General features: G+C 36.8%; 1 protein-coding gene across 4 annotated transcripts in view; it reads right to left on the minus strand.

The window, feature by feature from the left end:
• Positions 1-15,967, minus strand: part of COL19A1 (collagen type XIX alpha 1 chain) — a 186,942-nt gene that overhangs the window by 109,062 nt on the left and 61,913 nt on the right. For all 4 annotated transcript variants that reach the window (XM_027713247.2, XM_039388955.1, XM_027713248.2 and 1 more), the window contains one exon: positions 6,381-6,425. In XM_027713247.2, the coding sequence (XP_027569048.2) occupies positions 6,381-6,425 (45 nt within the window). The remainder of the gene's footprint in view (positions 1-6,380; positions 6,426-15,967) is intronic.

Raw genomic sequence — 15,967 nt, forward strand, 5'->3', positions numbered from 1 at the left:
AGGACTTCATGAAAAAAATCTAAAATGCTACAAAAAAAAGGTTCAAAGAGATGACTAAATAGTTACAAGATGAGAAAGAGAAAACTTTAATACTTGCCTATATAGCATTAGGAAACAAGTCTGAAAAAACTCAGTTCATTTTTAAATCCAGGTAGTAAAGCACCCTATTGCCTGCATGAAATAGGATTTAAAGGACTTCAAAAATTCTTCTCCCTGCCCAAATAAAGTATCTGCATTGATGTTTAGCAAAGCAAAGAGCCACATTTTCAGCACAGTAGCACCAACTCCACTCCCATCCAAGCAAACTAGGGAGCTGGACTTTTAGTCTATAATGCAAAATGCACATTCTTCCATTACTCCAAAAACATTAAGACCAACAGGATATGGAGTGTCCATGGTTATATCAAGATTTGCATTTTATGGAATTTAGTCTTCTAATCTTTTACTCAGACTGAAGCGTTTCTACAGAATATACAGCTCACAAACAGAAGCACTCTACTAATACACTAAAGGTTTGCTAACTGCTTCTCTTAATTTTAATTTTTTAGCATTTTTAATTATTGAACCTTTGAGGTTCATGACTGTCTTCTATCCATGTACAATAGCATCTATTTTTCAAGTAGATTGGAAGTAACTTGAAATCAAGTAGATTTCAAGTAACTTGAGTTATTTGGTTTCATCACTGAGATTTGTGACACAGACATTAAAATATTAGAAAGACTAAATAAGGACTAACTTCAGCCAGTGTGTTAGACCTAGGAAAGATGATTCCTTCTTCATTTACTTATGCGTATTTAAGAAAAGCATATTGAAGACTGAAATAAAAGACTACACCTGGGGACACACTGGAAGTTTATAGCCTTGTGTATTCGAAATGGATGCAAGATAGACAGAGGAGTATTTTATTAGGTGTGAAAGTAGAAAATGTTGAACCTCCAGGAAATCTTCTTGACACTAAGATCTATTAGGAATTGTCTCCTAAAGGAAATAAAGGAAGCCCTATTTCCTGGGATAATTCAAATTGTACTTCAGAAAATAGTAAATATATACAAAGAACATCCTGCATTTAGAAGAAAATTAAGCAGATGAAAATTTTTTCTACATCCATGCTGGACAAGTCCCAGACTCCTCCTCTCTTCTCACATGTATACACAGGCAAAAGCAAAATTAAAACATGCAAAAAGTAAAGATAAAAGGATGAAACTCTGAAAATAATAAATTACTATCATTATGGTCTTATTCTCAAAGTTTTCTTTAGTACAATACATGTAACTTTTTTATTTATAGCATTTTACTGAGAAGTATCAATCAAAGAAATACAGTAAAATAACTTAAAGATCATGTGTTTACAAGTGCATATCACGGCACATCAACTGCTACATAGCTCAGCTGCAATGACATCCAGTTTTAAAATCCTCTATTTCAAGTGTGAGTAGGGAGGGGAATATGCTTTATAAAGCAAAGCAGCCAGCCCAGGAAAACTGCAATTGAAGAGTCCTTCTCCAGAGCACAGCTATCCTCCTACTCAGCCACCCACAACTTCCGAGTCCCCTAAGATATCAACTAGTACTATGATTTAGTTATATAGCAGCGAACCTTACTTGCCTCTCTGAGTTAAAAGAGAAACAGAGATTTTATGCTAACATTTTGAAGTAGCTAAGGAAGGCAAGGAATTTGGGATGAATAGTCATTTCCATGAAATGACTATTATCTGCTCATGACAATTAAGTCATGTTCGCTCAGCTATAGTTAAGATGTAAATGTGTTGGCTTTTCTATCACCACTATTGCGAATAAAATTTAGATTTGTTCCACACATGCTGCCAAATGGTAATGAAATTTATGTAGTGTTCATGTTCCATATATCCCACAAAACTGAATTCTCTGTTTTCTAGCTCAGTTACAGAAAGAATCATATCAGAAGTACACTAAAGAAAATACATATTCTATCCAAAAAGGTAAACAAGATGACAGAAAAAACGGGGGACCTCGGTAAAGTGTACTAGCTAGAGTGACCAAAGGAAGCAATAACCAGGAGATTAAAAGAGAATTAATTACAGATTTAACAAAGGAAAAAAGCATCTTAGAGATTATTTGTCTGATTAACTAACAGGCTTTGGGACAATTCCAACTCCCAAGGGATGCACATACTTTAGTATCAAAATAAATAATAACAAACCAGATTTCAACCTCTGCAGGTTTTAAGATAGGTCTGAGATATTGAAACCTACAGAGGCTGAAATCCAGGCCCAGAGCCTGTTAGTTAATCAGGCCAGGTTGCTCAGGGCTGGTCTTGAAAACCTCAATGAAAAGATGATGCAAAACCACTTTGGGCAACCTGTTCCAGAGCTTTACTGTCCTATCACAGAAAACTATTACAGTCCATTAAAACCAAACAAGTTTAAAAAGAAACTCCCTTGCTTATCTGTGCTTATCCAATTAGAAATAAGTGATGTCTTGCATAATTTTGATGCTATTAACAGAAAAAGGAAAAATCATTTAAGATAATCTCATGAAGCAAGTATTTCTTTAGTTTAATTCCCTTTCGAGTTACCAGAATGAAAAGTGCCACCAGGATAAAAAGTGCCACCACTGGAAGAGGAAATTACTTCCATAATAAATAACAGTGTTAAAATTAAAAAGCCTTTCCTATTGGCTACACAGCATCTTCCTTGCTGCACTTCCAGCCCATTGCTCTGCATACACTACAGTCACACTAATAGACCATTTCTCTCCTCTTTGCAGCAATGTTATGTATTTGAAGACTGTTAACATATTTCTTTTCAGCTGACTCCACACTAAGTAATCTCCAGTCATGCAACCCTGCCTCAAAGGTTCTGTGTTCCTGAGCACTCAGTCATTCTCAGTGCTTGCCTTTCAAAATCTGTTAAATTGAAGCCATATCAAAACCAAACAGCACAGGACTTTTTAATTACTGTTGCAGACAATACTCTACTTTGGAACATCTTAGTAGAAGTCTTTCAGTTGCAACTTCATTTACCTGTGTTCAGCTTTTGATCTACCCTCAGATCTTAATTTCTGAGTAGATATTACTTGATTTGGGATTTTTGCAGCTCAGATTTATTCTCCCCTACAAGTAGTTCCTTGAACTTATTCTTTCTATGTTTGATCCTACTTTTTTTCAACTACATCTCGGATATACCAAGAACATTTTGTATTTCTTCTAGTTATTATCAGTCCCTCCTGACTTCCTATCATCATGAAATGTAATAGTCATATTTTCTATACCATACTGTAAAATTACAGCTCTAAACAGTATCACAAGGAGGACAGATCCACATGATTTAGTCTGCCTTCTTGGCAGCAAACCAATCAAAACTGCTTTCAGCTATACTTTTTCAGTCATGCTATATAAGGGTAAACCAATGTTTTCATTGCAGTTATAAGACCACCATATAAGACTGTCATTATCTAAGTAACACAAGGAAAGCAGAATACAAAGTAGAATTAAAATAAATTCACAGTTAGAGTGTATTTCTCTTGGAGGGAAAACTTGCAGCATAACACCTGCACATGCAGTCTGTAGCTTCCCTTACGATTACTGCGTTCTGCAAGGGAGAACCAAGTTCAACCACGGCCAAAAAAAAGGTTGAAGGCAGAAAAAGACTTTTGGATTCCTCAAGAAGAACCAAGTGTCGCAAAGAAACCTTTAAACAGGCTGAAAGAATCTCCCTCAATAATTTAAATTATGGATGTTTCCCATAACTGTAGTGTACAAATGATCACTCACTGTCGCCTCAGTTGCCTACATCTCTCTGATGTCCCCAAGGCTTGCTCTGCCAAAGCAGAACACAACACAATAAATCAACTAAGTTTTATTTAGTGAACCAAGAGGTATAAGGCTGAGCTGGTTTCAAGTTTTCAGTCCTATGGAATTATACGGTCACTAAACCAAAAATGTGACATTTTCATGCACTTTTGTGCAGAGTTTGGAATAGCAAATATCCCATGTTTAGGCAGCTGTGTCCCACCCTAGGTGATATGCAAGAATCTTGTTCCTTAATCTGCAACATGAGGTAGAATTTTTTGGTAATAGGAAAATTTTCCACTTCAGGCTTTGTAATCACGTTACACAGAAAGTAGTATCTATAACTGTTATATTTTGTGATGTTATGTTAAAATGTAAATGTGTTGATACATTTTTTTATACTGGAGTTTAGTAACTAGAAACTCAACAGTGTTATTCTTAAATAATTATTTGAATTAAAGCTGAATTGGTTAACTGCTAAAGACCTACTTCCCATAACCTGAAAAACGTACTCTTTCTCACAAATATGTGTAGCTTCTGATGAGACTGACCCAAATTATTTTCAAGTGACTGTTGGTTAATAAAGATTCTTCCACTCTTACATTTCCCTTATCTGAAGGACAGTTAAATTCAACATTAATAGTTACACTGGAAGTATTTTTAAATGGGATCTTTTAATTATCTTCTGAATTTACAAGACAAAATCAAAAAAAATGGTCTAAACACACTGATTCAGCTTCCACATAAGAAAAAGGAAACTGCCAGTGGTTGGGTCATTTTATCTCTGCTTCAAAATGAGGGAAAATCAAGCAAAGAGAGTGGCAGCAACAGCTGGAACCATGTGCCTGTGCCCAAACACAATTTATTCATAAAACTTGAGGAGAGTACAGCACAGCTGCAGAGCAATTATGGGGAGGGGGAAAAAAAAAGATAAAGAAAAATCCACAAGCCCATCAGAACTGATGAATAATGATACCACCAAGAAAATAAGATCTGTCAGTGCAGTTAGAAACACTCAAGCTTAACAAGTGTGTTTTTTCAGAGGCTGAATTCTCACATTATAAATGTTAGTTGCTATGGATGCTGGGTTTTAATTCTGATACTTCTTCTATCCTGGCTACTGGAATACTTCCTCCTTTAAAAAACTCCACATTTTAAATCTTTCTTTAAAATATGAGCATTGGAAAGATATCTGACACTTATGAAGAGGTATGGTGAGTGAGTGAATATATTGATGTCCAAAGCAGCCTAAATCACAAATATATTACGCTTCTTTAAATTCAGAAGCTGTCACCTACTCTCTGTTTTCATCAGTCTGAATATTGCCAGAATAGCAGTCTCTCTCATTCTTCATCTTTATGATATATAAATTCAGCAGAAATGCTTTTCTGCACCTTTTTCAGACAATGGGCTGAAGCACAGAGAAACTATCTATGACCCAAGAAAAGACTCATATTTGAGGTTGCCTAATCCAAATCAGCCAAAACCAGTGAAAAAGCAGTAACCAGGCTAACCTGGTTAAGAACTGAAGTTACAACCGTGAACTATCACCACTGTTACTTTAATTCCTGTTAGGCAAACTCCTTCCACTTGTCCCTCAACACAGGCTTACTTGCCTTTGATGACCTGTGCAGACCTGCTTTTCTGAAGTCACACAAGAAGATTAGGTTGCATCATCGAGAGCCACCCGATGCTGGCATTCTGTGAGCCACAACAGCCTTGTACAATGCCAGGTTAACTCCCATTTTAATACATAAGCTGTTGAACTATTTCTGGCCACTGCAGAAAAGATGCAATTCAGATAAATTACTTCAAGCTCCATTTCTGATACTCACTGGCGAAGAACAAGGAAAGGCTTATCCTGGAATTTAGTCTCAGAAACATTTTATGGCTGTCAGGAGATTAAGACTGTCCTCAGGGCAACACACCAGTACATCAAGCAAAGGGACTGAACTGCTACAGGTAAATGGACCTGCATTCGGCTCAGGCCTTGGTAGTCAAGTCAATTTGCTCCAAGTCAAATGTGTACAGGAGACAGAACTCATACTGATTACTGTGTAGGTACACAGAACTATGTAAATCAAAATTAATTTTTAAATTAGCAGTCAGTTACACTGTACCAAGTGTTATATTTTGCTATTACAGTAAATTTAGGTTCTTAGGAAAAAAGTATGTAGAATATTTAGTACTTACAATCAACATAAAAAGTTCCCATAAAAGTAATTGTAATGTAGAAAAAGCAATAATTAAGTACTATAAATACCTACACATCATCTCATCATACATTTCATACTATATAAACAGACATTTACTAGTAGTTGCCATAAAAATAACATAGCAGTAAACACTATTGAAGTCCAGTGGCTATTGTTCTGTTGGGCTTCAACAGTAAATCTTCTCTTAAGGGAAAAAAAAATTCTAAAAGAAGCACTGATGGCACTCAGTAACACACATAAAAACTCCTTGTTCTTAAGCAATTACAAGGAAAAAAATAAGAATTTTAATAATTAAAGAGTTAAGGAAGACCTTCAGCACAAAGCTCTGCTTGGCTGGCCAAATATCAAATTGTCAAACCAAAAAAATAAATGAAAACTATGGACAGAATAATTTACCTTTTCACCTTCTTCGCCTTTGCTACCTGCAAAGCCACGTTCACCCTGGAACACAGAAGGATAAAATACAATTCTCAAACATAAACATTGTTGAATTAATTGTATCCTTTAAAACAACTTTATTGCACTGAACATTTACTACAAGATAAAAGAAATAATTCGGATGCTGGTTGTTTCTCATTCAAAAAGGTGTGAAACCTCTACAAAAAAATGACATGGCTTTTCATAGTTTTGTCAATTAAGAGCAGTCATTGATTTTTCCACTTAGCCTAAGGGATCCTGTCAGATTTAAAAATTCTGAACTATTAACTGATTCTAAACCTGCTCATTATAGTCCTTCTGTTCTTCTGCAGAACCAATTTTAATACATTTATTCCTATTAATGTCTTAATTTTAATTTTTAAATATAACTAGTCAGCTGTGAAGGCCTCCAACCCAGATCAATATAAAGATACAATTTATGAAAAGAAAACTAACTTCTTTCCCTTGGAAAACCATATCCAACTACCCATATATTAAAACCAAAACAAAATCCCCCAAAAAACCCACAGAAGGAGTGAGTTTTAAAATATTAATACAAGCTTAGCTTATTTCAGCAGGTTGAGTTCTTTGTTTGATAATATTTCAATAAAAAGACCTGTTGTAATGCTCCGTCCAACTCCAATTTCCTAACTTTCAGCTCAGAAAAGAATCATAATGTAGAATCTTACTATGTTAATGTCTTCATCAAATAATCTGCTGTCTGTCTATATTATACAAGAATAACACATGCTTTAGGTTTTTATTAATATATACTTGCATATTTTTTGAGACATACAGAAAACGGACAAGCAAAATTACATATGGGCAGCACAAAAACTACCTAATTAAAAAAATCCAAACAATCTCTCTCCCTCAAATCATCTAGCAGGACATGGTTTTCACGGCTTTGCAATTCCTTAGAATTCAGTCTCATCGCCTCAGTACAACACAAATGGTTTTTACAGGTCTATAGATGAAAATTTCCAAAGTAAAAGCTAATGGTGTTTTTTAAAATTCCTTTCAAAAATTAGAAAGAGCAATGTCTAAACATTCTTTCACCCTTCAGAGAGTGTAATTTCCTTAAATAGAAGTCTGAGGTTTAAGTGAATTTAACTGGAACAGCTTGCAAAATTTCTAGCAGCAGTTTGTCAAATCTTTCAACTGATATAGCATCATGTACTAAACATATAGGAATTAAATTCAAAGCTTTGGAGGTGTGCAGATCTATAGATTATCAAATAGTTCTGGACCTTTCATCAACTACCTGTAGTGGCTGCTTTTTGTTTGTTTCTTTTGGCGGAAATGGCTCATAAAATCAATTTTAGAAGCATTCCTGAGACCAAGCATGCAAAATGGTATTTAGTGAAATAAACTTCCACATGTCCTCACCTAAAAATGAGAGCCTAATAACTGAAATAATTTTCAAATATATACAACTTCTGTTCTGTTCTTCTAGTTTCCTTTTCTTTTGAAAGGTTGGACCAGATGCTCTTTCAAAGTCCCTTCCAACCTGGATAATTCTGTGATACCCATTCTTCTCCAGCTGTTGGACATATAACACAGCTAACACTCGCTTTTGCCAAATTCCTAGAATGTTTTCTTCATTTAGCTTTCCCATTTGTGAGACTGCATATATCCTGTATTTACTCAATCCCAAGTTCATTATATAAAAATTATTCTTAGACAGAGTCAAAGTTTCTCTGACTGTAGCTTGTGTTCAATGCCTCTCATTCTTTCACTGTGTACCTGGCCTAGTCTGGCTCTGGCTTCTCCACATCCTACCAGTAGTTACAGAGAGCAACTAGTCTGCACATCACACCTCACCCTCCCACTTTTCAAAACATCTCAAAGTTGAACAAGCCCACCTCCCTCAGCCTCCCCTTGTACATCATGGGCTCCAAGCCCCTGGCCATCTTGGTGGACCTACACTTGACTCACCCTAATGAGGTGCTGTTTACCCTCTCCTGGGAAGCTCCAAATTGGACACAGAACTCCAGATGTGGTCTCATAAGCACCAATCAGTCCTCCTGATCTGCTGGCCATGCACTTGCTAACGCAGCCCAAGATGCCTTTGGCCTTAACCAAAACAAGGGCATCCAGCAGGACTCCCAACTCTTTTTCTGTACAGCTGCTTTCTAGAAATTTGGCACCTAACCCATCTTGTACTACTGCATGAGGCTACTCCTTCTCAGAGGCAGGACCTTGCATTTGCCTTTGCTTAACTTACTGAATTCTGCATTACCTCATTTCTCCAGCATGTTGAGGTCACACTGAATATTGTTCTTGCCCTACCGTCCAGTGCACTCACATTTGATAACATCCATGAACTTGCTGAGACTCCCATCGTCCAGGTTATTAATAAAGACGTTAAAAAATATTGTCCCCAGTATCACCCCATGAAGTATGACACTAGATACTAAGTTGCAGTTGGACTGCAGAGCAGTTATTCCACCTTTGACACCAACAATCAAACCAATCTTCCATCCACCCTGTTGTCCATTTATCCAGTCAGAACCTCACAGATTCTAGTATAATTATATGTCTGGAGACTGTGCCAAAAGCCTGGCTGAAATCAAGGTATACAACATCCACTGCTCTCCCCTAATCCACAGTGATGGTCATTTTATGACACTAGGCAATCAGGTTGGTCAGCATGATTTGTCCTTGGTAAATACACACAGGCTGTTCACAGTCACCTTCTAGTTCTTCATGTCTTTAGAAATGCCTTCCAGGATTTGCTACATAATTTTTACAAGGACAGGGGTGAGGGTGACTGGCCTGCAGTTCGCTGGACCCTTCTTGAAGATGAATGTGATGTTTGCTTGTTTCCAGTCATCAGTGACCTCCCCTAGCCATCATTATTTTTTGATAATGACAGCCCTTCAGTGACAGCCAGCTCCCCCAGCACCCCTGGATGCATACTGGTTAGTATCTTGAAAATGTCCAAGTAGCTTAAGTGCTCCTTAACATTCCCTTCCACTTCAGTGGGCAATGGTTCATTATCACACTCTCTGCTAGGAGGCTTAACTAACCTGGAAGGCCTGAGGGCAAGCTTTATTAGGGAAAAAACAAGGTAAAAAAAAAAGAATTGGGTACTCTTAGCCTTTTTCATGTCCCTTATTAAGCAGGAAGTCAACATTTTCTTCACCCTTGTTTTTGCCATGGATGCACTTAACAGAAGCCCTTCATGCTGCCCTTAAACTCTCTCAATAGTTCTAATTCCAGATGAGTTTCTGGTTTCCTAACTCCATCACCACATGCTCTGGCAATGTTTCTATGTTCCTACTGAGTAGCTCACCCCTGCTTCCATGGTTTACTTTGTTTTTGTGTCTGAGGTCAGTCAGAAGCATCTTGTTTATCCATGCTGGCCTTCTGCCATACTCTCACTCAACTCTCCGCATAACAGCATGAACAGTTCTTGGGGTTTTAGGAAGCTGTCCTTGAAGATTAACCAGCTGGGCTCCTAAGGTTTGCAGGACAGTTTCAATCACTCCTTGGCTTCCTCTATGCCAGACTCAACAAACTTCGCTCCCTGAAACTCTCCTCAAAGGTCTTGTTTACTAGGCCCCTGAACAGAAATTAATTCCTTGTTGAACCCTCTCTGGTTTCTCCACCTCTCCTGTAGAAATGAGAGTGGAGAAGGTCCCAAACCTGACCCAGCACATCAGATGCAGCACCACTAAGCACCTGCTAGCTGCAGTTTTACTAACATAGGCCTGTATGTGGTTTACTTTATTCCAACTGGAGAACACTTGTTAGCTCATAATTCAGTCTCATGTCTACCTCCACGTCATTTTCAGCAATGCTGCTGCTCAACCAGTCAGTTCTCTGCCTGTGTCTATGTTAGTGATTAACTAATTCCTTATGTTTCAGAAACACATTCCAGATTTCTTTGTACATATTTGAATTTAGAAAAAAAATATTACCAACTAGAGAAAATAAGAAATACAAAGCACAGATAAGGAAGCTTAGGTAATTTCCACTTGACAGCATAAAAAATACAACAATATTAGCCACTGGTAATTTACTTCAAAGAATTCAAACGCTGCAGAAATAAAAATGTGAAAGTTGAAAAATAAAACATTTATGACTGATTTAAGTCCTCCTTTCTATGGTAAAATTCTCATTAAGTTAGGCAAAACATTTCACACAAGTTTTTTCATGGACAATCACTGATTGCTCATCTTGATACTCACTGCAGGATTGCTGGTCTGATTTTCAGTATTTTAAATATGCCTGCAGTACAAGTCAAGGAGATCCTGGCTTTGAATGTATAAATTGATAGACTGTTTTAAGCTTGTTTCTGAACAAAATGCTGGCTACCTCATCTGCAGAAAATAAGTTCCTTCCTTTCCTTTGTGCAATATTACAGGAACTATATGCCCTAAAGACACACAAATTGCATCCAGGTCATGCTGCAGAACACTTTCTAGAAATTTTAATAATAACAAAATAATGGGGGTTTTGTGTAGTCTCTTAACTTGTTGAAGCAGCAGAACTATTTCCTCTATAATTTTCTAAAAGGAATTAGCTGGACAGACATTTAGACTTCATTCCAAATAATTGCTGTTAAAAACAGTTGGAATCAACAGAAAACAAAATCTGACCATGAAAAGAGGCAACTTTAACAAATATTATCAGCAAGATCTAAAATACAGATGTCTCTTTTTGTAAGTTCTGGCCTTCTTACAATATTCCACCTCTGGAAAGGAGCAAAAAGATTAAAATGGAAGAGTGGAAGAAGGAGTGCCATCTCTCATCTCAAAAATGTGCACAGTCATCATTTTACAAACCCAACTCACAACTGGGCTAAATTAAGGGAAAAAGGCATCTGGACATGCATTGCTTCTCATTCCTTTTCTACGGAACAGCTGAATTCATTTCTAGGGTTATTTATGTTTGTTAACTTGTATTTCATTAGAATACTTTTCACTTTCAAAATGTTGGGCCACTAAAAAATTACAGGTTATCTAATTCTGCAGCAGATAAAGCTGTAGGTTGCTTCAGACAAATGGACAACAACAACAAAAGAGAGAATCTGGATCACATGACAAGCTTTCTTAAATTTTATTTCAGTCTCTGATTCAGAAAAAAATACTCCAGAAGACACTCTCATACTAACCAAGTAACTAAAATCCCAACAAGTGTACCACAGCTTCCACTCTCCCTAATACCTATCAGATGCTTGAGTGCACACGGATCCACAGTTGGGTCCCACAGGAAACTGTACATACAAAGCTGACTGTTGGCTTCTAGCTCTGCTCAAAGGGGTTTTTCAGATCTTTTCCCCATCTCTAGAGGAGTGCCCAGCCTACTCAGGAGGAAGAAATTCAAACCTTCATCCTTTGCAATCAGACAAGTTTGTCCTACTTACTAAGGGAACGTTCTGTATATGCTGTTAAATTACTGTGTCTTTTAAAAGAGCAAAGTAAGTCATCTGTACAGTTGACTGTCATCCCCCGGCTCGCAAATGACTTTCTCCTTGCACTGCCCATGAAAATTAAGAATCTAACTTGAGTTTGTAAATTCCATTCAGGAAACCAGATGCTTAAAAGTTTATGCTCAGAAACTGCATATAAGTAAAACCAATCACCTTGTTAATAAAAAATGTTTCTAAGAGGTTACTATTCAAGCTGAGAAACATAGTAAACTTCATATTCAGTATCTGAATAAGAAGTATTTGAATAAAAGAAAAAATTAATCAACAGCTCTGAGTTGAGAGCTACAGGCAATTCAATTCTGCATTTAATACATGGTTTTGCAAGAAAAGGTGTAGTTAAAAACCTAGTAGTATCTCATCTAGAATTAAAATATAAAACACTGCAGCAGTTTTCTTTTCCATTCCTTCTTAGCAAAGAAAAGGTGTAGTTAAAAACCTAGTAGTATCTCATCTAGAATTAAAATATAAAATACTGCAGCAGTTTTCTTTTCCATTCCTTCTTAGCAAAGAAAAGGTGTAGTTAAAAACCTAGTAGTATCTCATCTAGAATTAAAATATAAAATACTGCAGCAGTTTTCTTTTCCATTCCTTCTTAGCAAAGCATGTTAAACAATTACAGGCCTAGTGAGAACCCAGTTCTGACACTCAAAGCTAAGAGCCACCCTCCATTTAAAGATTCATGAAATATACCACCATGAAGTACATTAATTATTTTCATAATAAAACTACAGTTACTGAATTAATTCTGTCAGGATTCATCTGTGCTCATACGATTTCATATGGGAGCTTAAGAAGACTTATTAAAAGAATCTAAAATGAAATGTTTTCTCCATTCCATTCATGGATCTTATGTCCTTGACAGAAGTTTGCCCTAGTAACTTGCACACCACCCAACTGAGTTTTCTGTCCAAGCCAGAAATCAGCAACAAAAGAAAATTTTGAAAAAAATTTGATTCCAAGCCAAAGAGGAGATAAATGCCTCTCAGATGCAAAAAGAACAGAGACAAAGGAAAAATTCCAGTCTCCCTTAAAAAAAAAAGTGCCATAAAACAAAAATTGCTCATCAAAATTATATAAATAATTAAGCAAATAAATACAAAGCCCTCATGACATACAACAATTAAAATACAGCTTAAAGGAGCTTGTTAAAATGGCATTTTTCTAACTCCACTCATGGCACAGTTTCCAACATCTTCCTTCCAGCTCCCCTCTGTAACAATACATAATAGCATGCTGGGGAAAAATTCTAATCAATCATTAAAAGTAACCCTTAGCCCTTCATTTTCTCCAGATTTACAGCACGAATTGTGAAAAATTCTTCATGGTCTGTTACCAGATAATAATATTTCATATTCCCCACTGTATTGGATGACTGTAAACTAGAAAGAAACCCAAAACACATTCACAGGGTTTTTATGTGGAGAAAAGCCATAGGTGTTTTCTTTTGCATTGTTTAATCACTGTTTCATAAATCATTCCTTCAACACAACAATGCAAAAATACAAAAATGATTGATGCTGTGGTTGCTTTAATTATTTTGGAAATATGCAGTGTATTTGTAATCATGGTCCTTAATATATTTATCATTTATTGATTTTGCAGGTTGTAATTGCATGGCAACACTATAAAATTAGAGACTCAGTTTACACCTAAAGGTTTTGAAGGTAGAGTAAGATGCTTTGTATGTGTGTACTTAACAACCTTCTTAGAACTCATTTTCATTAACTTTTACACCTTGACTTCAATATTTAGCTATTCCCCCTGTTGCCTTAAGAGACCGCAGAAAAAGAGACTCCAGGCCAAATTAGTGTAGGAGATAAGATAAAGAGAGTAGGTCCTTTAATTTCAGGCCTGAGGCCCACAGGAATACATATGACGCACCTGCTGTGTCCACGGGGTTCCACAATTTAAGGTTTTATCCCAACCAATCCCAGATTTATCTGCCCCCCAGATCCTCCCCTCGGCACACCCCTCTGGAAATTGAGGCAGGGGGCTCTGGGACCCCCTATTCTCCATCTTCGTCTTCCTCACAGCATGTCCAGTCCTTGGAGTTCCTCCAAAGTTCTGGGCTTGAAGGTCGCTGTGCTCACGTGGTATCCTGTTGTTCAAGCCAGGGTGCACATGTTCTTAAATAGAATGAAGGCCTACCTTGAGGGAAGTCTAAACAGGCTAATGGAATTTAGAGGAATTGATATGGAATGGGGAAACAGGGTTGGGTAAATGCGTAAACTGCTGTGCTAAGAGCAAGGGATATAATACAGCTACTTCTAAAATCTACAAAAAGCTAAAAATCAAAAAAATCCATAGGTCTGCCCAAATAAAAGATTTCCACATTAAAAAGATTCTTAAAAGATAAAAGGAGAGGCTATCTTAACATACAAGTACACAAACTTTATCAAGAGCATTGGTTACTTGTACTGCTAAACAACATGGTGCCAAAAATTAATTAGGAATCACGTTATCTAACCACAGAAAAAAAAACCCAAACAAAAAACAACAACCCAAGAAAACAAAAACAAGACTTGAAAGAAACTTGTTTCAATCATTTGGAATGCATTTTTTGCTATTTGGATTATTTTAAGTATTAACAAGATTTATAAAGGCAAACATGCTGGAACTTCATGAAATGCTTTTCAAGGCTGGGAAAGAGAAACAATTACTGTAAAATACTTGAAGCATTTTTCAGACATGATTCTTCAAAATTAAAAAAAAAAAGCCACCAAGAAGCAGTGGGATGCTTCTCTATTCTCAATATGAAAACCAAACATTTCTCCTTTTATTTTTAAATTTACTGGGGCACTGCCAGGAGCTTGATTTACAGAATAGGCTTGGTACTCCAGGGTTACTAGCAAGGAAACTCGTCTTAATAGAAGTAAAATGAGCATGGTCAAACACTACTTACTGTTTTGATAATTTATGGATATGTGCCCTCCATTAGCCTAAGTATGCCAGACCCTTGGAATAATCTAATAGGCCGGTGTTTTAAAATGAGGACAACTATTTTTAGCATTGCAGAAATGGAGCGGAATGTTCAACAACGTACTGTCAGAGGGCTCAAGCAGCATCCTCCCCTGTGGAGCACGTACCAAGCTACTCCAGAGCCATCAGCAGGGTCAGAGCTTTGACTTTAACAAATAAAAATCCCACACCAATTATAGTCCATTAGATGACACCTTCCTTAGCCTACTGGAATATTTCCTTGTTTTTTTTTAAACAGGCTCCTGTTAATGGTTAGGATCATCTGATAGAATATGAGTTACATAAAAATATAATCAGATTATATTTATTAAAACTCGATTCATGAATTTCATGGATTAGTCATGTCAGAAAGTTTCTAAACAATATCACATTTTGGTTTCACTGCATCTACCCATCTTTTCATTCCCTCTTGGTTACTGCTGAACTACCAGCACTTGCTGAGTACTTGCTCAGTGCTATCCTTGATAGAAACTTGATCCATGTGAGTAAGAATAAGATCCTCCTTTAAAATAACCTGATGAAGAAGAGCTTGTGATAGGTAAATAGTTTGTTTCCTTTGCTCTGTCCAGCTTCCACAGCAGCCCCAGCAGAGCAGATACACCATAGTTTGGCCAAGGGGATCAAGGTAGGCTGGTCAGAGGACTCATGTCCTAGTGATCAGGGTTTCTGTGGCTTTTTTAAGTAGCTGTTCAAGAGAAAGGCAAATGACTGTTACCCTACTGAACTCATTTGCATATTATAACATAGACTGAGTTCAGGAAGCATCAATCTTTCCTCATTCCCATCCCTTCCCATTACCCATCTTTGGGACAAGACTGACTTGCCTATCCATTCAGGCAATTAGATGTTAAATACACCCCAAATTAAATGACACTTGAAAATCTAGGTTTTGGTGCTTTGCATGCAAACTGATGAATCAGTGGCCAGAGGCAGCTCAGGACATCAAAGAACATGGCCACAGGGCTCCTTAATCCAGATTGCACTCTCTTTAGTTGGCATTGTTTCCCATTTTTGCTATTAGCATGTCTTAGAAACATGCAACTCACATAATTTCTACATTCAAATATATAAAGCACATATATTTCACAAATAAAGTACATAAGTCAAGACTTTGTTCCTGTATTTTCCTCCCACAAATTATCTTCAC

The sequence above is a fragment of the Pipra filicauda genome, unplaced genomic scaffold (assembly GCF_003945595.2).
Source record: "Pipra filicauda isolate LSUMZ 115617 unplaced genomic scaffold, ASM394559v2 scaffold123_size2130275_pilon, whole genome shotgun sequence".
NCBI lineage: Eukaryota > Metazoa > Chordata > Aves > Passeriformes > Pipridae > Pipra > Pipra filicauda.